Raw genomic sequence first — 19,247 nt, 5'->3', positions numbered from 1 at the left:
TCATCCTGTGAGGTCATCCATGTATTGACCATATAGTTTAGGAAATAAGTGTGTCAAAGGGGTTCTCAGTTTCTAAAGTGTCTTCCCATGTTGAAATAAGGAAAGAAAAAAGAAACTGCCTGAAGTAGTTCTGCTAACACTAATGAAAATACAGACACCAACTGGGCAGAATTGTGCGATCAATAGGGACAACTTTACTGAAGATTTAATGGGATACGCCAGTGGTCTCCAAACTCTGGACCTTCAGCTGTTGCAAACTACAACTTTCTGCCTGCCGTTGGCTGTCCGTGCATGCTGAGAGTTGTAGTTCTGCAATAGCTGGAGGTTCACAGTTTGGAGATCACTGTGATATGCTAAGGGATTGATGGACTTGGTCTTCCTGGCATGATTCCTTCTTCAGGGACCAGAAGTCTTATAAGTGGTCCAATGTTCCTAATGAAGTATGTGCCCTCTGTATAGCCATAAGGTGATCTACAGCGTATACCACAACCTGCTGAACTAATACAACCTAACTTGATCAAGATTGTGGCAATAGTGGTGTGGACCTTGTATGTCCCAGTGTGTTATCATCCCACATCTGTTTAGTGTTCACGTGACTGAGGGGTTTCTTCCCCTTCAACTCTGTTTAAAGTGTCACCAATCACAAGGATTCTGTTGGATAGATAAGCCAGCACCTAGTGGAGACATGTGATTGGCCCAGATGTGTGTGTGTGTGTGTGTGTATATATATATGTATATATATATATATATATATATATATATATATATATATATATATATATATATATATATATATATATATAATATATTTTTATATGTGTATTCATGGCCGTAAATGTTGAACCCTAAACACATGTTTTGCTATACACATGTTTATTCCCTTTGTGTGTATTGGAGCTAAACCAAAAAAGGAGGAAAAAAGCAAATTGGACATAATGTCGCCAAACTCCAAAAATGGGCTGGACAAAATTATTGGCACCCTTTCAAAATTGTGGAAAAATAAGATTGTTTCAAGCATGTGATGCTCCTTTAAACTCACCTGGGGCAAGTAACAGGTGTGGGTAATATAAAAATCACACCTGAAAGCAGATAAAAAGGAGAGAAGTTCACTTAGTCTTTGCATTGTGTGTGTCTCACTAAGCATGGACAACAGAAAGAGAAGAAGAGAACGGTCTGAGGACTTGAGAACAATAATTGTGGAAAAATATCAACAATCTCAAGGTTACAAGTCCATCTCCAGAGATCTAGATTTGCCTTTGTCCACAGTGCGCAACATTATCAAGAAGTTTGCAACCCCTGGCACTGTAGCTAATCTCCCTGGGCGTGGACAGAAGAGAAAAATGGATGAAAGGTGTCAATTAGGGATGTAAGAAAAAATTGATTCCCGCGATTATCGGGATTTTCACTCGCCGATACTGAATCGATTCAAAATATTTTTGAATCGATTCTTTTAGTGATGTGGAATTTGTATCTCCTGATGCACAGAACAGCATGTCCCGGGCATCAGGAGATACAAGTTCCACATTTTGTCAGCCGGATCTGACACAGCGGCGGCGCTCTGGGTGTACGGAGCGGGCTCCGACTCGTGCCCGCTCCATACTCTGCCGCTGCTAATAGCCAGCATGCAGCGATCGCCGCGGCTGGCTATTAACCCTTTAGGTCGCCGCTGTCAAAGTTGACAGCGGCGTCTAAAGGGAGATGTATATGCTCTCCGTGGCTCTGTCATTGATGGATTCTGGCTGGACCGGGCTCTATCAATGGATCGCAGATAAATGGAGTTCAATAGAACTCTATTCATCTGTCAGAGGAATCTAATGATTCCTAAAAGACTAATGGTGTACAAAAAAAATAAAATAAAAATAAAGTTTTAATAAAAGTGTAAAAGACATTGTCTTTTTAGATAGAATCGGGATATATCGTGATGTATCGTCACCTAGAGGGTATCGCGATATATCGAATCGCCACACTGGTATCGCGAATCGAATCGCCAAATTCTTGGCGATTCACACCCCTAGTGTCAATGCAGGAGTAAGCCAAAATCCTTCTGGGAAAACATCTTGTGGACAGATGAGACCAAGATAGAGCTTTTTGGTAAAGCACATCATTCTACTGTTTACCAAAAATGGAATGAGGCCTACAAAGAAAAGAACACAGTACCCACAGGGAAATATGGTGGAGGTTCTATGATAATTTGGTTTTGTGGTTGTTTTGCTGCCTCTGGCACTGGGGGGCTTGAATGTGTACAAGGCATCATGAAATCTGAGGATAACCAACGGATTTTGGGTCGCACTGTACAGCCCAGTGTCAGAAAGCTGGGTTTGTATCTGAGATCTTGGGTCTTCCAGCAGGACAATGACCCCAAACATACGTCAAAAAGCCCCAGAAATGGATGGCAACAAAGCGCTGGAGAGTTCTGAAGTGGCAGCAATGAGTCCAGATCTAAATCCCATTGAACACCTGTGGAGAGATCTTAAAATTGCTGTGTGGAAAAGGCGCCTTCCAATAAGAGAGACCTGGGGCAGTTTATAAAGGAAGAGTGGTCCAACATTCCGGCTGAGAGGTGTAAGAAGCTTATTGATGTTATAGGAAGCAACGGATTTCAGTTATTTTTTCCAAAGGTTGTGCAACCAAATATTAAGTTGAGTGCCAATAATTTTGTCCAGACCATTTATGGAGTTTGGTGACATTATGTCCAATTTCCTTTTTTTTTCCCTCTTTTTTGGTTTAGTTCCAATACACGCAAAGGGAATAAACATGTGTATAGCAAAACATGTGTTACTGCAATCCTTGTCTGTGAGAAATACCGTATTTATCGGCGTATAACACGCACTTTTTAGGCTAAAATTTTTAGCCTAAAGTCTGTGTGCGTGTTATACGCCGATACACCCCCAGGAAAGGCAGGGGGAGAGAGGCCGTCGCTGCCCGCTTCTCTCCCCCTGCCTTTCCTGGGGTCTAGAGCGCTGCTGTCGGCCCTTTTCACCCCCTGGTTATCGGCGCCGCTGCCCGTTCTGTCCCCCTGACTATCGGTGCCGGCGCCGATTGCCAGGGAGAGAGAAGCGGCGCCGACAGCCAGGGGGAGAGAAGGGGCAGCGGCACCCATTGCCGGCGCCGCTGCCCCGTTGCCTCCCCCCATCCCCGGTGGCATAATTACCTGAGTCCGGTCCGCGCTGCTCCAGGCCTCCGTCGTGTGTCCCCGGCGTCATTGCTATGCGCTGAACGGCGCGGCGCATGACGTCAGTGCGCCACGCCGTGCATAGCAACGACCCTGGGGACGCACGACGGAGGCCTGGAGCAGCGCGGACCGGACTCGGGTAATTATGCCACCGGGGATGGGGGGAGGCAACGGGGCAGCGGCGCCGGCAAAGGGTGCCGCTGCCCCTTCTCTCCCCCTGGCTGTCCGGCGCCGGCACCGATAGTCAGGGGGACAGAACGGGCAGCGGCGCCGATAACCAGGGGGTGAAAAGGGCCGACAGCAGCGCTCTAGACCCCAGGAAAGGCAGGGGGAGAGAAGCGGGCAGCGACGGCCTCTCTCCCCCTGCCTTTCCTGGGGATGTATCGGGGTATACACGCGCACACACGCACCCTCATTTTTTTCATGGATATTTGGGTAAAAAACTTTTTTTACCCAAATATCAGTGGTAAAATGAGGGTGCGTGTTATAGGCCGGTGCGTGGTATACCCAGATAAATACGGTACTTCATTTTCTTGAAAAATTTCAGGGGTGCCAACATTTATGGCTATGACTGTGTGTATGTGTATATATGTGTGTGTGTGTGTGTGTGTATGTATGTATGTATGTATGTATGTATATATATGTATGTAATGTATGTATGTATGTATGTATGTGTGTATGTATGTATGTGTGTATGTATGTATGTGTATGTATGTATGTGTATGTATGTATGTATGTATGTATGTGTATGTATGTATGTATGTGTATGTATGTATGTGTGTGTATGTATGTATGTATGTATGTGTATGTATGTATGTGTGTGTATGTATGTGTATGTGTGTGTATGTATGTGTGTGTATGTATGTGTATGTATGTGTATGTATGTGTATGTATGTGTATATATGTGTATGTATGTGTATGTATGTATGTGTATATATGTATGTATGTGTATATATGTATGTATGTGTATGTATGTATGTATGTATGTGTATGTATGTATGTATGTGTATGTATGTATGTATATGTATATATATATGTGTGTGTATATATACACACATTTTTTTTTTTTTTTTATAAATAAAATACCCACCCCCCATCCCACACACGTCTGTCCGTCCTCCCTAATGGAAGAAGAGCAGGTTTGTCTTGTCTGTTGTAATATCTGGCAAATGGGAACTCCAGACACTATTAACCTATACCGTATCCAGTGCTTCCCAACCAGTGTGCCTCCAGATGTTGCAGAACTACAACTCCCAGCATGCCTGGACAACCTTCAGCCCTGGTTGGGAAACACTGGGCTAGGGCATAAGTAGCTGATTGTGGGGATCCGACCACTGGGACGGGGCTCTCAGGATGGGACCCTTGCGCTCAGTGAGGAGCACATGTAGTGTACCTGTAGACGGAACTTGCGCCATTCATTTCTATCAAGCGATGATGATGCCCGAGAGCTGTACTCGGGTCTCTTTAGTGCTCCTATAGGAATGAATGGAGTGCATGCCATCTGCAGCACATGCACCTCACTGAGCCGGGAACGGGATAGGGGACAAGTTAATTTGTGGCTGAAGTGCTCCTTTAAGAAAATAATTTATATATATTTTGTCAAGTAAAATTACATTCAAGAATTGAGGGATTGTGTTTTTGCTGGTTGGACAGCTCTTTTAATGCAGCAATGGTCCTTCCTAAAGGAAAAAAAAATATTGAGGTAGTCTCATGGGAATGAGATGAATGGCCATCATGGGTCCTCCAGCGCGGCTCTACATTGGTACCTAGAAGTGTCTCCCCATATGACACTCCTATGTCCCAGTAGGGCAGTGGTACTCAACTGGTGGACCGTGGCCGCCAGTCATCCGGACCTCCGCTCATTCATTTGTATAGGTCTTTAAGATACCTCATTTGTATAGGTCTTTGAGAACAGTGTGTTCCCTGCCCGGTGCTTCTCCTATGTTGCAGGCAGCATGATTAGCACTGCCTGCATCATCTGCTCCGGCCAGGCCTGACTAGAAGAGGCCGGAGCAGCAGGACCTGGGACGGGAGACCAGCTCTTGGGTACAAATTTCTGTTCCCCCCCCCCACCTGTGACTCTCCAGTTGTAGAACTACTGCTCCCATCATGACCTTCTGTCTGTGCATGATAGTTGTTTGCAACAGGTGGAGAGTCATCGTGGCAAAGTTCTTTTAGGGGCACAGTGGCATCATTAATTTTGTGCATCATTAATTCTGGGGGCACAGAGGTACAATTGTGTACAAGGCACAGTGTTTGTGGAAAATGTATTTGGGGGCATAGCGTGTGGCAGTAATATACCAGGGGCACAGTATGTGGCAGTATTTTCAGGGCTACAGTTTATGGCAGTATAGCAGGGGCGCAGTGTGTGGCAATTTTATATTCAGGGGTACAGTGTGTGGCAGTAGTATAGTCAGTGAGTACAGTGTGGCAGTATTCAGGGGTACAGTGTGTGGCAGTAGTATAGTCAGAGGGTACAGTGTGTGGCAGTATTCTATTCAGGTCATACAGTACATCCTTCACACTCAATTGCTCGTTTGCTCTTTCTTTCATGGCACTGAGGCCGCTATTTGTGAACCAGGCCTTACCGTTCAGCTCGGACCTTCACCGGATGGCAGACCTGGATAAGCGGACCCTCACTAAAAATAGTTGAGTACCCCTGCAGTAGGGTATATTGCTATGGTGGTGTTTCCCAACCAGGGGGACTGCAGCAAAACTACAGCTCCCAGCATGCCCGGACAGCCAACGTCATGTCCATGCCTACAGAGCATCCACCCTAGAAGGTGAAGTCTATTCACTGCAGTTGTTTATTTTGCCTCCTTGTGGTGCACATTCTGCAAACACTACTAAATGCTACCTACTAAGTGACAGAACTGGCTTTACATAGGACTGCTGCCTCTTAATAAGTTGGGTGACAAATTCACCTCTGGGTACATCTGTATTTCAAGTTGTTAAAAAGAAAAAAAAAGTCAGAACATTCAAAGATCAGCATCTTGCCTGCGCCATTGCAATCTCGGAATGCAGTATCCTGGTTGTTTTCTTTGCCTCTATTGTATTCTGGAGGCTTAGCAGACTCTAGGTCAATGTTTCCCTACAAGGGTGCCTCCAGCTGTTGCAAAACTACAACTCCCAATCACACACAGGACCGTGTGATTTTGAGAAAGTTGTAAAAATGACAGTGGAGAAAATGCGCCAAACTTTGGCGCAAAAAGACACTGCGCCAAAGTTACATGGAAAAAAACACATAAATCCTTTGATAAATACCCCCCACAGTCTTCAGCCATACATTGTACATTGGCTGGAGGCTGTATGTCTGTGTAGGAACTATACTGCCAACCTAATGTGGGGGAACTGTACTGCCCCTAATGTGGGGGAACTGTACTGCCCCTAATGTGGGGGATCTGTACTGCCCCTAATGTGTGGGGGAACTATACTGTACTGCCCCTAATGTGGGGGAACTGTACTGCCCCTAATGTGTGGGGGAACTATACTGCACCTAATGTGGGGACCTTGTATTTACGTTCATTCACGTCACACTCCCAGAATTTAAGGGCCGGCGTTACTACGTCCTTTTTTTGAATGTGGCCCACATAAACTTAAACCTTGTTTTTTTTTGACCCATGTTAGCCTTTGAGTTTGACACGCTTGCTGTACACAATACTGACCAAAGCCTGCATTATACCGGACCTTGTCCCTGGTGCTGTATCTTTTGGTGGAGAGTATTTGAAATATAGCGGTGACAAGCTATCGGATATTACTGCACAGGATCTGAGATCATCCAGTGCTGATCCCTCCCTTAGATTTGTAGAATATAGTGCTATATATTTGTAATGACAAATTTTTTTTTTTTTTTACATGAAAATGTTTATGCAAATTTTCACCTGGAAAAAAGTGAAGGAACATATTGAATATGCAAATTTCGCAAACATAGGACGAATAATCGTCAATAGACTTGTGAAATATCGCAAATTCGAATATGTCCCCTGCCACTCATCACTATGTAGGAGATGGGGATATGTTTTACATAGGCAGAGTCCCCCTTTAAGAACTTCATTCACCTGCTCTTAGCAGCTTCCGTAGACTCATAATGGGGCCTCCTCGTGAAGCTGGAAGGAGATCGCAGCGATCAGTTGAGTGAGGCGCTTAAACGCGGTTCTTCCCCCTTGTTGCCCTAATCGGTGGAGGTCTCAGCACTCAGACCCTGACCGATCCAAACTGTTGACCTTTCTCTGTGACACTATACAGGTTCATTCACACTATGGAATCTTTGCCTGGACATAACATCTGGAGCAGCGTCGGCAACACAAGCCATTGCTAAGGCCACTCGGAAATGTGCCGTCTGAATAGCCGGCAATGCATTACAGGGTGAATTCAGCTGAAAGAAGTCTGGGGTCTGAAAATTCTGTAGTGTTAATGCTGCAGCAGAATCCGATTGAAAATAATAGGAGGCTGCTAGGAAAATCCGTAGTGTGAATGGGCCCTAAAGGGGGAGGGATAGAAACTTTTTCTTTCGGCAATAGCACCACTCTTGTCTTCAGTTTCTATGCGGTATTTCAGCTCTGTTCCATCAAACTGAATGGAACTGATTTGTAATACTGTACACGCCCTGAAGACAGTGGTGGCGCTGTTTTAGGAAAGAAAAAAGGAATGTTTTCTTTCCATGAATTTTATTCAGCACAATTGCTTCCTCTTGTCATGTGATATAATAATTGGGGGGGATTGTGACCTCCAGCCCAGGTCCCTGCTATTCCCCCCCCCCCCCCCCCCCCCCCCCTGAAAAGCAATGGAAATGAAAGATGGAATTGTGCCCTTTCTGACACCCAAGAACTGTGCTAGAAAACCCGCCTGCTGTGCTGGGCACAAAGAGAAGAGGGTGAAGCCAGATCTGCGGTGGAGTTATGCGCTAAACGTATATTTACGCCCGTACAGACGGGTAATACGCACGTGAAGGCGACCATAGATTACTCGGTAGCACCTGCACACCTCCTGCACACAGGACTGGGGAGAAACAGCGACGCCTGGCGATTAGAGCGTGAAGCGCATCAACCTTTATCGGTCACGTGACTTCTACAGCCCCGCCTCCTTCCCACCGTGCCCCGCTCTCTACTGTCAGCTGATTTGGGAAAGTCCTAATGACTGTCGGGGCTGTAGACGGGTAGCGCGGTGACCGGTGCCATGCAGGTGAGTGAGGCCGGACCCAGTGTGAACGTGTCGCCTGCGTTATTTCTTCACTTAAGACAGCAGTTTTTTTTTCCCGAGCTGTTCCGAAACCACAACTCCCAGAATGCCCCGACAGCCGTAAAGCGTTTCCCTAACCTGTTGCTCTCTAGCTGTTGCAAAACTACAACTCCCAGCATGCCCTGACAGCCGAAGGCTGTCAGGGCATGCTGGGAGTTGTAGTTTTGCAACAACTAAAGAGTCACAGCTTGGGTGACTGACTTAAAAGCGAGTGCTGCGGAACTACATCTCCCAGCATGACTTGCGAGTGCAGTGCACTCCTTAATTCCTTCCCTTAAGAGAAGAAGAAAAAAAAAAACAACAAATGAACTCTTTCCCTGCTGGAGTCGGTATAAAGTAGCCTTGAAGTGATTTTGTGCTCTGTCTCAGGGCCTATTCACACCTGTCTGTATTGCGCCATTTTTTTTTTTCTTCACACAATTTTATTTTTTAACATCCTATTGACATTGTTAGTCCATTGTTGCTCATAGCAACCTATCAGAGTGTAGCATATATATATATATATATATATATATATTTATTTATTTATATATATTTTTTCAGATCAGGATAACGGATAAAAGGTGATCTGTGATTGGCCTGAATGGGGCGGTCTTGGTGTCTCTGTGTTAGGAATGTGTGATAAATGGCACCCATCATCCCCGCATTGTCCGCCATTGTGTCCATGCCCGGCCCCAGGGATTGTAATGGTAGAAGAGAAGGCAGTACTATCTGTATCTACATCATTTATAGGGAGAGATGAGAGGAGGCAGTACTATCTGTATCTACATCATTTATAGTGAGAGATGAGGGGGAGGCAGTACTATCTGTATCTACATCATTTATAAGGAGAGATGAGATGAGGCAGTACTATCTGTATCTACATCATTTATAGGGAGATGAGAGGAGACAGTACTATCTGTATCTACATCATTTATAGGGAGAGATTAGAGGTGGCAGTACTATCTGTATCTACATCATTTATAGGGAGAGATGAGAGGAGGCAGTACTATCTGTATCTACATCATTTATAGGGAGAGATTAGGAGGCAGTACTATCTGTATCTACATCATTTATAGGGAGAGATGAGAGGAGGCAGTACTATCTGTATCTACATCATTTATAGTGAGAGATGAGGGGGAGGCAGTACTATCTGTATCTACATCATTTATAGGGAGAGATGAGAGGAGACAGTACTATCTGTATCTACATCATTTATAGGGAGAGATGAGAGGAGGCAGTACTATCTGTATCTACATCATTTATAGGGAGAGATGAGAGGAGGCAGTACTATCTGTATCTACATCATTTATAGGGAGAGATGAGAGGAGGCAGTACTATCTGTATCTACATCATTTATAGGGAGATGAGAGGAGGCAGTACTATCTGTATCTACATCATTTATAGGGAGATGAGATGAGGCAGTACTATCTGTATCTACATCATTTATAGGGAGAGATTAGAGGTGGCAGTACTATCTGTATCTACATCATTTATAGGGAGAGATGAGGAGGCAGGACTATCTGTATCTACATCATTTATAGGGAGAGATGAGAGGAGGCAGTACTATCTGTATCTACATCATTTATAGGGAGAGATGAGGGGGAGGCAGTACTATCTGTATCTACATCATTTATAGGGAGAGATGAGAGGAGGCAGTACTATCTGTATCTACATCATTTATAGGGAGATGAGATGAGGCAGTACTATCTGTATCTACATCATTTATAGGGAGAGATTAGAGGTGGCAGTACTATCTGTATCTACATCATTTATAGGGAGAGATGAGGAGGCAGTACTATCTGTATCTACATCATTTATAGGGAGATGAGAGGAGGCAGTACTATCTGTATCTACATCATTTATAGGGAGAGATGAGAGGAGGCAGTACTATCTGTATCTACATCATTTATAGGGAGAGATGAGGGGGAGGCAGTACTATCTGTATCTACATCATTTATAGGGAGAGATGAGAGGAGGCAGTACTATCTGTATCTACATCATTTATATGGAGTGATGAGGAGGCAGTACTATCTGTATCTACATCATTTATAGGGAGATGAGAGGAGGCAGTACTATCTGTATCTACATCATTTATAGGGAGAGATGAGGAGGCAGTACGTAAAGTGCATTTATTAATTCACACGTTTTCTTTTTCCTTCTGCAGATGTATTTTATCTTCTCAGACCATGTGACCCTGTTGTTTGACTTCTGGATGGTCCAGACGCTGGCAGGTAGGAGACGCCATTGTATAAGTGAGTGTGAGTGCAGAGTGATATATATGTATCTTCCTCTCTGAGTCATCACGTTGCGGCTTCTTCAGTGTGAGGGATGAGAAGGTGTTGGGAGTTTCCTCAGGGTGCACACACAGGCTGCAGCTTGTCTCTGTGTATTTACCATTGTGTTCTGTATTATTCAGGGATATATGTTACCTAATCTGTATTTCCAGTCGTCTTCTTCACCCAATAACCCAAGTCATCTCTATGTGAACTTCCCAATTCTGCAAACCCATCTGAGCCAAATCTTAGGCTTCAGTCTTATGATTTCATGAGTCACTTCCTTTATTGTTTTCTGTGAATTTCCACTTTTCATATAAAAGTATACAGTGATCCCTCAATATTTTCACCATACATTGGTCTTTTCTGGACCATTGTAACTTGATACCAGACTCAACATACAATATACAGACAGTCCAGATCTGTGATACCTGTCAATGGCCAGAAGATCTGACCAATCAGAATGGGCAATCACTGGTAAAACCCCTGTATTACTGAAGTGTATGCACTGACTGGTGTCTGGTAGCGCCCCCTACAGTACAGGGAGGTATCACATGTTCTGTACTACTCTTTACCTGTATTACTGAAGTGTATGCACTGACTGGTGTCTGGTAGCGCCCCCTACAGTACAGGGAGGTATTACATGTTCTGTACTCTTTACCTGTATTACTGAAGTGTATGCACTGACTGGTGTCTGGTGGCACCCCCTACAGTATAGGGAGGTATTACATGTTCTGTACTCTTTACCTGTACCAGGGTTAGCTGCTCCTTTGGACACCAGGTGAGGGCGGCTCCATGTTACTTTTTTAGGACACTGTGTACTGTACAGGACCCTGAAGAAGCTCCTGTCCTCTACATAGACAGTGATTTACAGCTCCCAGCAGCTCTTTATTATTTTTATATATAAGGATTTGCTTTATCTCTTAGTTATCTACTTATTTTTCTTTAATCCTCAGTTTTTCCTATTTTTGGATGACATTTTGGGGCTTCAGAACCAATTCCCAGGTTTCCATAGAATTCTGGTCTCATCATACAATGGTCGTCCTGGAACCAATTCATATTGTAACTTGAGGGACCGCTGTATATTCCTGATAGTCCTATGGAAGCACAAGCTATTTGTTAGGGGGAAAAAAAAGTCTACATTTTTTTTCTTTGATAGTTTACAGTTTTTTTTCTATTTTCATGGTGCACCCCTATTTATTTTTTCCGTATATTGCCTTCCATTTTTCTATAGGTGCAGTATAGGTTTATTTACACCAGTATTCCCAGCCCGCTATTCCTCTATTTGTGCCTACAAGCTATTTGTTATTGTGCTACCTAAGGACTCCAGGAAATGAAAATTTTGACAAGTAAATTTTTGTTTCCAGTAGATTTGGGGTCCTGTCTATGGAAAAATAAAAAAATAAAAACAATAAACATGTAACTCTTATATAAGAATGAAAATAAATTAATCTGTAAAGAAGATAAATATTACAGTATTTAATGGCATCTAAACGCAGCCTCAGGGTCTTGTTCCTGTTGGTGCAGATCTTGGGATATAAACACTATTGGGGAGATTTATCAAAACCCGTCCAGAGGAAAAGTTGCTCAGTTGCCCATAGCAACCAATCAGATCACTACTTTCATTTTTCATAGGCCTTCCTAAAATGAAAGAAGCAATTTGATTGGTTGCTATGGGCAACTCAGCAACTTTTCTTCTGAACAGGTTTTGATAAATCATCCCTCTAAGTGTCTATTCACTCTGCGAAATTTCCGCCTCAAATTAAAGCCCATAGACTTCTATGGGATTCCGCACTCCCATTCACACTTCTGAAATTCCGCTTGCGGAATTTCAGAAGTGTGAATGGGAGTGCGGAATCCCATAGAAGTCTATGGGCTTTAATTTGAGGCGGAAATTCTGCAGAGTGAATAGACCCTAAAGAGGTGATGTTTCTCCCTCCAGGTCTCGTGGTCTCATTCGTGGTCGTCCTACTCCTCACCGTCCTCTATGAGATCTCTAAGGTGTGGAAATCGAACCTTCTCACCAGGGTCCTCCAGACGCTGCCGCTGACTCCGGATTCGGCTCTATGTCCCCCGCTGATGTCGGACACAGAGGCCAACACCCCGGCTGGTTCTGACACCTCGCTCGGTCCCGATCCTCTGTTTCCAGGGGAGGACTCTGCTCCTTCTGTGCAGTTTCCGCCTTCTTCCACCTACCGGTGAGTGTCCACCTGCCAGTTCCTATACCATTCTGTATATTATTGTGACCGTATCTTAGTACAGTACGCCGGACCCCCCATCTCACGTCTGTCTCTACACACAGGTGGTGGCTCCTGCACTCTTCGCTCGCCCTCCTGCACACAGCCCAAGTGTTTCTCGGATACGTGGTGATGTTGTGTGTCATGTCCTACAATGCCGCCATCTTTATAGCCGTTGTTCTCGGCTCTGCCCTTGGATACTACATGGCGTTCCCTCTTCTTGCCAAATACCCCAAGCCTCACAGTGTATAGAGGACTTCCAGAGTCTTCCAAACATGGCTACAGAGACTGTTATGGACAAGTATGCCTCCATCTATGGACCTGACATGGCGCATACTGGCCGGCAGGGTCAGAGGTTATATATATATGATCTTTATATTCACACACTCCTGCACTACCCTGTGAGCTGTCACCTGTCAGCACCGGTATAACCCCACAACCCATAGCTGTGACTTCTAAGGTGCCATACCTTGGTATTGTGGCCTTACCTTTTTAGAGTGTACCTATGGTTTTTATGATACAGATACCCCTCATTTATATACTCTTCATTACATTGCAAATTGTGGAGTCCGCTTCACACTGAACGTCCAAATGGCTCACCTGTGCCACGGACCGGCCGGTTCCGCCCTCGGCCCACAATCCAATTGAAGAAAGAAGAAGGTCCGGCACTTCGGGCGAAGGATAAAGACCAGCTTTCCTTTATTCAAAAACCTTGACACAGTTCACATACAGAACAACATCTGACGCGTTTCGCCCACGTTGGGGCTTAATCGTAGACGATTAAGCCCCAACGTGGGCGAAACGCGTCAGATGTTGTTCTGTATGTGAACTGTGTCAAGGTTTTTGAATAAAGGAAAGCTGGTTTTTATCCTTCACCCGAAGTGCCGGACCTTCTTCTTTCTTCATTACATGTACAAGGAATTTGTCTGGATTGGGCTCTCCATATAAATGTACATTCCATCAGTTTTTTCAAATAGATATTTCAACAAGATCCTAAAGGGGTACTCCGATGGAAAACACTTTTTTTTTTAAATCAACTGGTGGCAGAAAGTTAAACAGATTTGTAGATTACTTCTATTTAAAAATCTTAATCCTTCCAGTACTTATCAGCAGCTGTATGCTCCACAGGAAGTTCTTTTCTTTTTGAATTTCCTTTCCAGTCTGACCACAGTGCTCTCTGCTGACACCTCTGTCCATGTCTGGAATGGGTCCTGCTCTAGACAGTTCCTGACATGGACAGAGGTGTCAGCAGAGAGCACTGTGGTCAGACTGGAAAGTACTACTCAACTTCCTCTGGAGCTTACAGCAGCTGATAAGTACTGGAAGGATTAAGATTTTTATATAGAAGTAATTCATATGCGTTTTAACTTTCTGGCACCAGTTGATTAAAAAAAATAATAATAATTTTATATATATATATATATTATATATTTGTTCTTCTGGTTCTTGCCCCATGTTCTGTAATGGATCCCAAATGCGCCTGTGTCAAAGTGACTACATTTAAAGGGGGTACTCCAATGGAAAACTATATATAGACAGAGACTGTATGTGTATATATATATATATATATATATATATATATATATATATAGTTTTCCATTGGAGTACCCCCTTTAAATGTAGTCACTTTGACACAGGCGCATTTGGGATCCATTACAGAACATGGGGCGAGAACCAGAAGAATAAACATGGAAAAAGGTTACCGATTCTCAGGCCGGGTTCACACTTTGTTTTTGTCTCTCTTTATGTAAGTTCCCATAGTGTAAAATGTCTAGTAAAAACATGGGGCAGACATTCCGCACGTTTGTACGATCCGGTGGGCGCTAGGACCGCTCGGAAATGCGCTCTCTCATAGACCGCAATCCATTGCTGAGTGAAATCCACAGAAAGAATGACTATTCTTTCTGCGGATTACGGAAATTCCACGTGTGAACAGTGCAGCAGAATCCCATTGAAATGGAACTTTGCTGCATCGGAACGTCTGTTCGATCTTCCGCCAGGTGAACATACCCTTTCACTGATTCTATAACATTAAGTCTACGCCATTGTTTCCAAACCAGGGTGCCTCCAGCTGTTGCAAAACTACAAGCTTTCCACCGGAGTACCCCTTTAAGTATCCATATTTTTTTTTTCTCCAGTCTCCATTTAGCGGAGCATAACGGCAGTGTGAACGAGCCCTTAGTCTGCCACATAGTTTAAAAAAAAAAAAAAAAAAAAGCACAACACCCCCTTGTTCAGACAACCTCAAAGCTATAAGGACGTTGCAAACAAAAAGTTAAAATTGGTGTAAGGCTGGGTTCACTCCACGTTTTGTAACTACGGTTCCCGTATACGGCTGGGAGGAGGGGGCGGGGCTTAATCGCTGCACCCGCAGTCAGCCGTATTCGGGGACCGTATTTAATGCATGTCTATGAGCCGACCGGAGTGAACCGCAGCCTCCGGTGGGCTCCGTTTTCGGCCGTATGCGGTTTCCCGACCGCAGGCAAAAACGTGGTCGACCTACGGTCGGGAAACCGCATACGGCCGAAAACAAAGCCGACTGGAGGCTGCGGTTCACTCCGGTCGGCTCATAGACATGCATTAAATACGGTTCCCGAATACGGCTGAGTGCGGGCGCCGCGATTAAGCCCCGCACCCCTCCTGCCAGCCATATACAGGAACCGTAGTTACAAAACGTGGTGTGAACCCAGCCTAATCCAATTGGTGTAATGTCAGCAGACAGAGCTCAGGTATGACTGTATATATTGTTTTACTGCTGTTCCTCCAGCCTCCTTTATTTTATTTTTCATGGTTGTCTATGGGGACATTGGCCTCCAAATATTTTACACTGGACTGAAGTTTGCGCATCTCTCAGGCAACGACACAGAAAAGTTTTCACACCCGCTTCTGTTTCATATAATAAAGTTTTTATTTATTATTAATTAGAAGCTTTTTTTTTTGCTTGTTTTTTTTCTTTTAAAACATTTAAAAGTTTTAATAAAATATATCTAGAGAGGGAAATCCGCAGGTCTAGATTGAGATAAAAAAAGGCACTGCTCGGCTTAAAACGTAGGGTTGCCCCTCCCCCCGTAGTGATGTGCGTGGAGTGAGGATGCCTCCCCTAGGTCTCCATGCGCGGAATGGTCTGTGCGTATGTACTGCAGGGCCCCTGCTCCTGGGCTATATGGCCACTTGAGCCGTGCAACTCGAACTAAACTGTTTATGGCAGTGCTTCCCATCCAGGGTGCCTCCAGCTGTTGCAAAACTACAACTCCTAGCATGCCCGGACAGCCTTCGGCTGTCCGGGCATGCTAGGAGTTGTAGTTTTGCAACAGCTGGAGGCACCCTAAATGGGAAACACCAGGTAATAGTCTTCTATCACTGGTTTTGATTGCAACAGGATCCTCCTTTAAGACGAAGAACTAGGAACCAACACAGACACCCCCAAGCATAAAGATTCAGGAGATAAGGAATTCTGTCATCAAAGTGGCATCGTTGGGGGTCAGTATAATCTTTATTCCACCAAGTAGATAATTGGAAGGCACATTCCACACATCATGGGTAACATCCCGGACACCACAAACAAACACAGAGGTGAGACTACAGCTGTTTCACGCTGGTCTGATGCAGTAACCAATACAGGCGTGAAACGGCTGTAACCTCAATTCTATGTTTGTTTGATATCCAAGACCTTACCCACGATTTGTGATGTTTACTTACCGAAAATAAAGAGAACATTTCTACTAGTTCCTGGTGAGTGCCTCCCGATTATCTTCTTGGTGGAATTTTGGATGCAATACTAGTTGCTATGGGATTTGAGCTATGGGATATCTCTGACTTGTGTCCATGCGTGAAAGTGCAAAGTTTACTTGGTGACTGTGCCGACATTGCTGTATCTACTTCGTGTTTATAATCTTTTTATACCCAGGTATCTTTTTTTTTTTTGGCAAAACTAAGTGTCTGTAACCTTCCCTATCGGTGTAAATTCATCGTAGCATACGGTCACCCAGGAGGGAGACGTTCAAGCTATGGTCTGGGTTAGTGTTTATACAAGACTGTGCGGGTGCAGGAAGAGTGTGTATACAGAAGGTGGCAGTAATGCAAGGGTGTACAAGGCGACACCTCTAGGACTATGGTCCGCACGAGCTTCGAAATAATAAGTTACCATGGGAGGGTGAGTGAGATTTAGTGTCTGCCGTGGTGAATCTGGTCCGTCTACAGCAGCAGTGTGATGTGAGGTGCGGTGATGTGCGCTGGCGAATGTTGAGAACACTGAATACTTTCCAAAAAAAAAAAAGAAAGAAAAAAGCGGTGAAACAAAGCAAAAAAAAATAAAAAAATAACAGCCCTGGCATAGCAGAGAGTAACAGAGCCATAAAGCATTTAAATAAGTAGTTTTGTGCCAAAAAAAAAAAATAAAAAGGAAGGAAGGAGAGCTCGGCACTGCTTCCGCCCTCCATAGAAGTTCATTTTACAAGGTCAGTCCCGTGTTACCGATACTCAGAACTGGGTGATAACCTCATCGCGCTTCCTTGGAGCAGGTACAGGGACTTCTTTGTAGCCTTCACCTTCCTCTTCCTCCTCGCTTAGGGGCGACTGGAACCCACTATCGTCTGGGGTGGAATGTACTGTGTGTGTCACGGGAGACGGGAGCGGCTGCGCTTGGCTTTCTTCTGTAGGGGTGACGAGGGAAGAAGTTGCCTCCTGCGTAGTTGGGGGATGGATTATTTCCCGTACTCGGTGGTCTTCTTCTTCTTCAATCTCGTTGTGTTCTGGACTTGCACGGTCTTGTTGTTGGTCTTTGACTAAATGGTCACTTGTCGACTGTGACCGTTCAAGCTGTTTAGCATGAACATCTTTTAAGATGTCTGTTGCGCTACGGTATACTGGTTTTTCGTTTTCTGGAGAAGCTTCTGCAGTACTGTGATCCACCACTGATATCTTGTGTTCTGGAGAAGCCTCTGCATGATTGTGATCCACCACTGGTATCTTGTGTTCTGGAGAAGCCTCTGCATGATTGTGATCCACCACTGGTATCTTGTGTTCTGGAGAAGCCTCTGCATGATTGTGATCCACTACTGGTATCTTGTGTTCTGGAGAAGCCTCTGCATGGCTGTAATCCAACGTATCTTCATGGTGCTCATGAGGTGAAGTGTCCTCTTCTGTATGTGACTCTTGAGGCTCGGCAGGTTTCTCTTGCACTGCACGTGTTACTTCCTCATCAGGTTCTACTCGGGAAGATGTGTCTGCATTGTCCTTTGCTGGAACTTCAACATCAAATTCTTTGACTAGCATGTTACGGATTGCGTGCACATCACTAGATCCTGGCTCCTCGGGGATGTTTTCATTGGCTGGAGCCTCCTGACAAGATTCTAAGTAGTCCGGCGCTTCATCGTCTTGGATGATGGAGACCACTTGGCGCACTCTGCCGTGCCGGTCTCCAGCTTTTTCAGTACTATCTCCATATTCATCAGTCCAGTTGATGGGAGGTCCCTCACCCAAAAGATGAAGGTTGGGGTCACTGTTGTGTAACACCATACTGTCCCGGTACAAGTTGTGTTTACGCTGGGTGGCAGCATCCTTCACAGCTGGAAATGACGGAAAATACATAAAGACATAAACAAAAAGAATCGCAGGAAGCCATCAGTGTATCCAACATCTGTTCTATCCTTACCTTGTACGATATCTCTCATTACGGTCTGCAGCACAACTTCTTCATATATATTCTCCAGCAGCACAAACCGGGACAGCTCCTCAAATATAAGTTCCTGGTAGCGGGGTAACTCCTGCAGAGGACACAGAACAGAGTTATGGCTGCCGCCAGTAAGAAACATGAGCAGTACATGTAATGGCAGGTGCTTGTTTTCTAGGCTTAGGGTACGTTCACGCGTACAGGATCTGCTGCATATTTGAAGGTTTGTTTAAAGGGGTAGTATACATTATATATAAAAAGCTCCAAAGCCATATGTTCCCTTTTAACCATCCTGCCTGACATGCATGGCTCCTGTGGTCTTCTCTGGCTGCTTGATATTTTTCGCCCTCCTTCCCTCCCCTTGCCTCATAAATACTACATTTCCCAGGAATCATTGCAGCTCTGCCTTTCTGAGAGCAGCCCCCACCCTCCTGCTCTGAGCAGCAGGGAAAAGTTCAGTGTGTGATTGACTGAAGCTGCACACATCTCCCCAGCACTAAAGGAAGAATTAGTCATCAGTGCAGGGCAGAAACCAAGTGGTTTGCATCTCTCAGGAGGGTGGGGGCTGCTTTCAGAGAGGGACTTGGACAGAGTGGATGGCTAGATGACTTATTTTCTACACTCCCTGCATGTATGTGACAACTGAAAGAGGGGAAACAGCTCTATATAGCTAA

At 44.7% G+C, this 19,247-nt stretch overlaps 2 protein-coding genes across 6 annotated transcripts in view; one reads left to right on the top strand and one right to left on the bottom strand.

Annotated features, from left to right (window-relative positions):
* The first annotated feature begins 8,208 nt into the window (after positions 1–8,208).
* Positions 8,209–13,593, top strand: SLC31A2 (solute carrier family 31 member 2). Of its 2 annotated transcripts, none has more exons than XM_056539162.1 (4): positions 8,209–8,353; positions 10,557–10,623; positions 12,608–12,863; positions 12,968–13,593. In XM_056539162.1, the coding sequence occupies exons 1-4, from the start codon at positions 8,348–8,350 to the stop codon at positions 13,152–13,154; spliced, it is 516 nt and encodes a 171-aa protein (XP_056395137.1). In that variant the 5' UTR covers positions 8,209–8,347; the 3' UTR covers positions 13,155–13,593. The 2 variants fall into 2 exon arrangements, with proteins under 2 accessions (XP_056395137.1, XP_056395138.1); XM_056539163.1 differs by lacking the exon at positions 8,209–8,353 and adding an exon at positions 8,954–8,973.
* A 1,924-nt stretch (positions 13,594–15,517) lies between these two features.
* The window catches only part of NIBAN2 (niban apoptosis regulator 2), an 81,180-nt gene continuing 77,450 nt past the window's right edge, over positions 15,518–19,247 (bottom strand). For all 4 annotated transcript variants that reach the window (XM_056540618.1, XM_056540617.1, XM_056540616.1 and 1 more), the window contains 2 exons: positions 18,556–18,667; positions 15,518–18,469 (listed from right to left, as the gene is read on the bottom strand). In XM_056540618.1, the coding sequence (XP_056396593.1) occupies positions 17,382–18,469; positions 18,556–18,667 (1,200 nt within the window). In that variant the 3' untranslated portion in view covers positions 15,518–17,381. The remainder of the gene's footprint in view (positions 18,470–18,555; positions 18,668–19,247) is intronic.

This window comes from Hyla sarda, chromosome 9, assembly GCF_029499605.1.
Source record: "Hyla sarda isolate aHylSar1 chromosome 9, aHylSar1.hap1, whole genome shotgun sequence".
In the NCBI taxonomy this organism is placed as follows: Eukaryota; Metazoa; Chordata; class Amphibia; order Anura; family Hylidae; genus Hyla; species Hyla sarda.
Note: the sequence above shows the minus strand (reverse complement) of the source record. Positions and strands in the feature narration are given on the sequence as shown.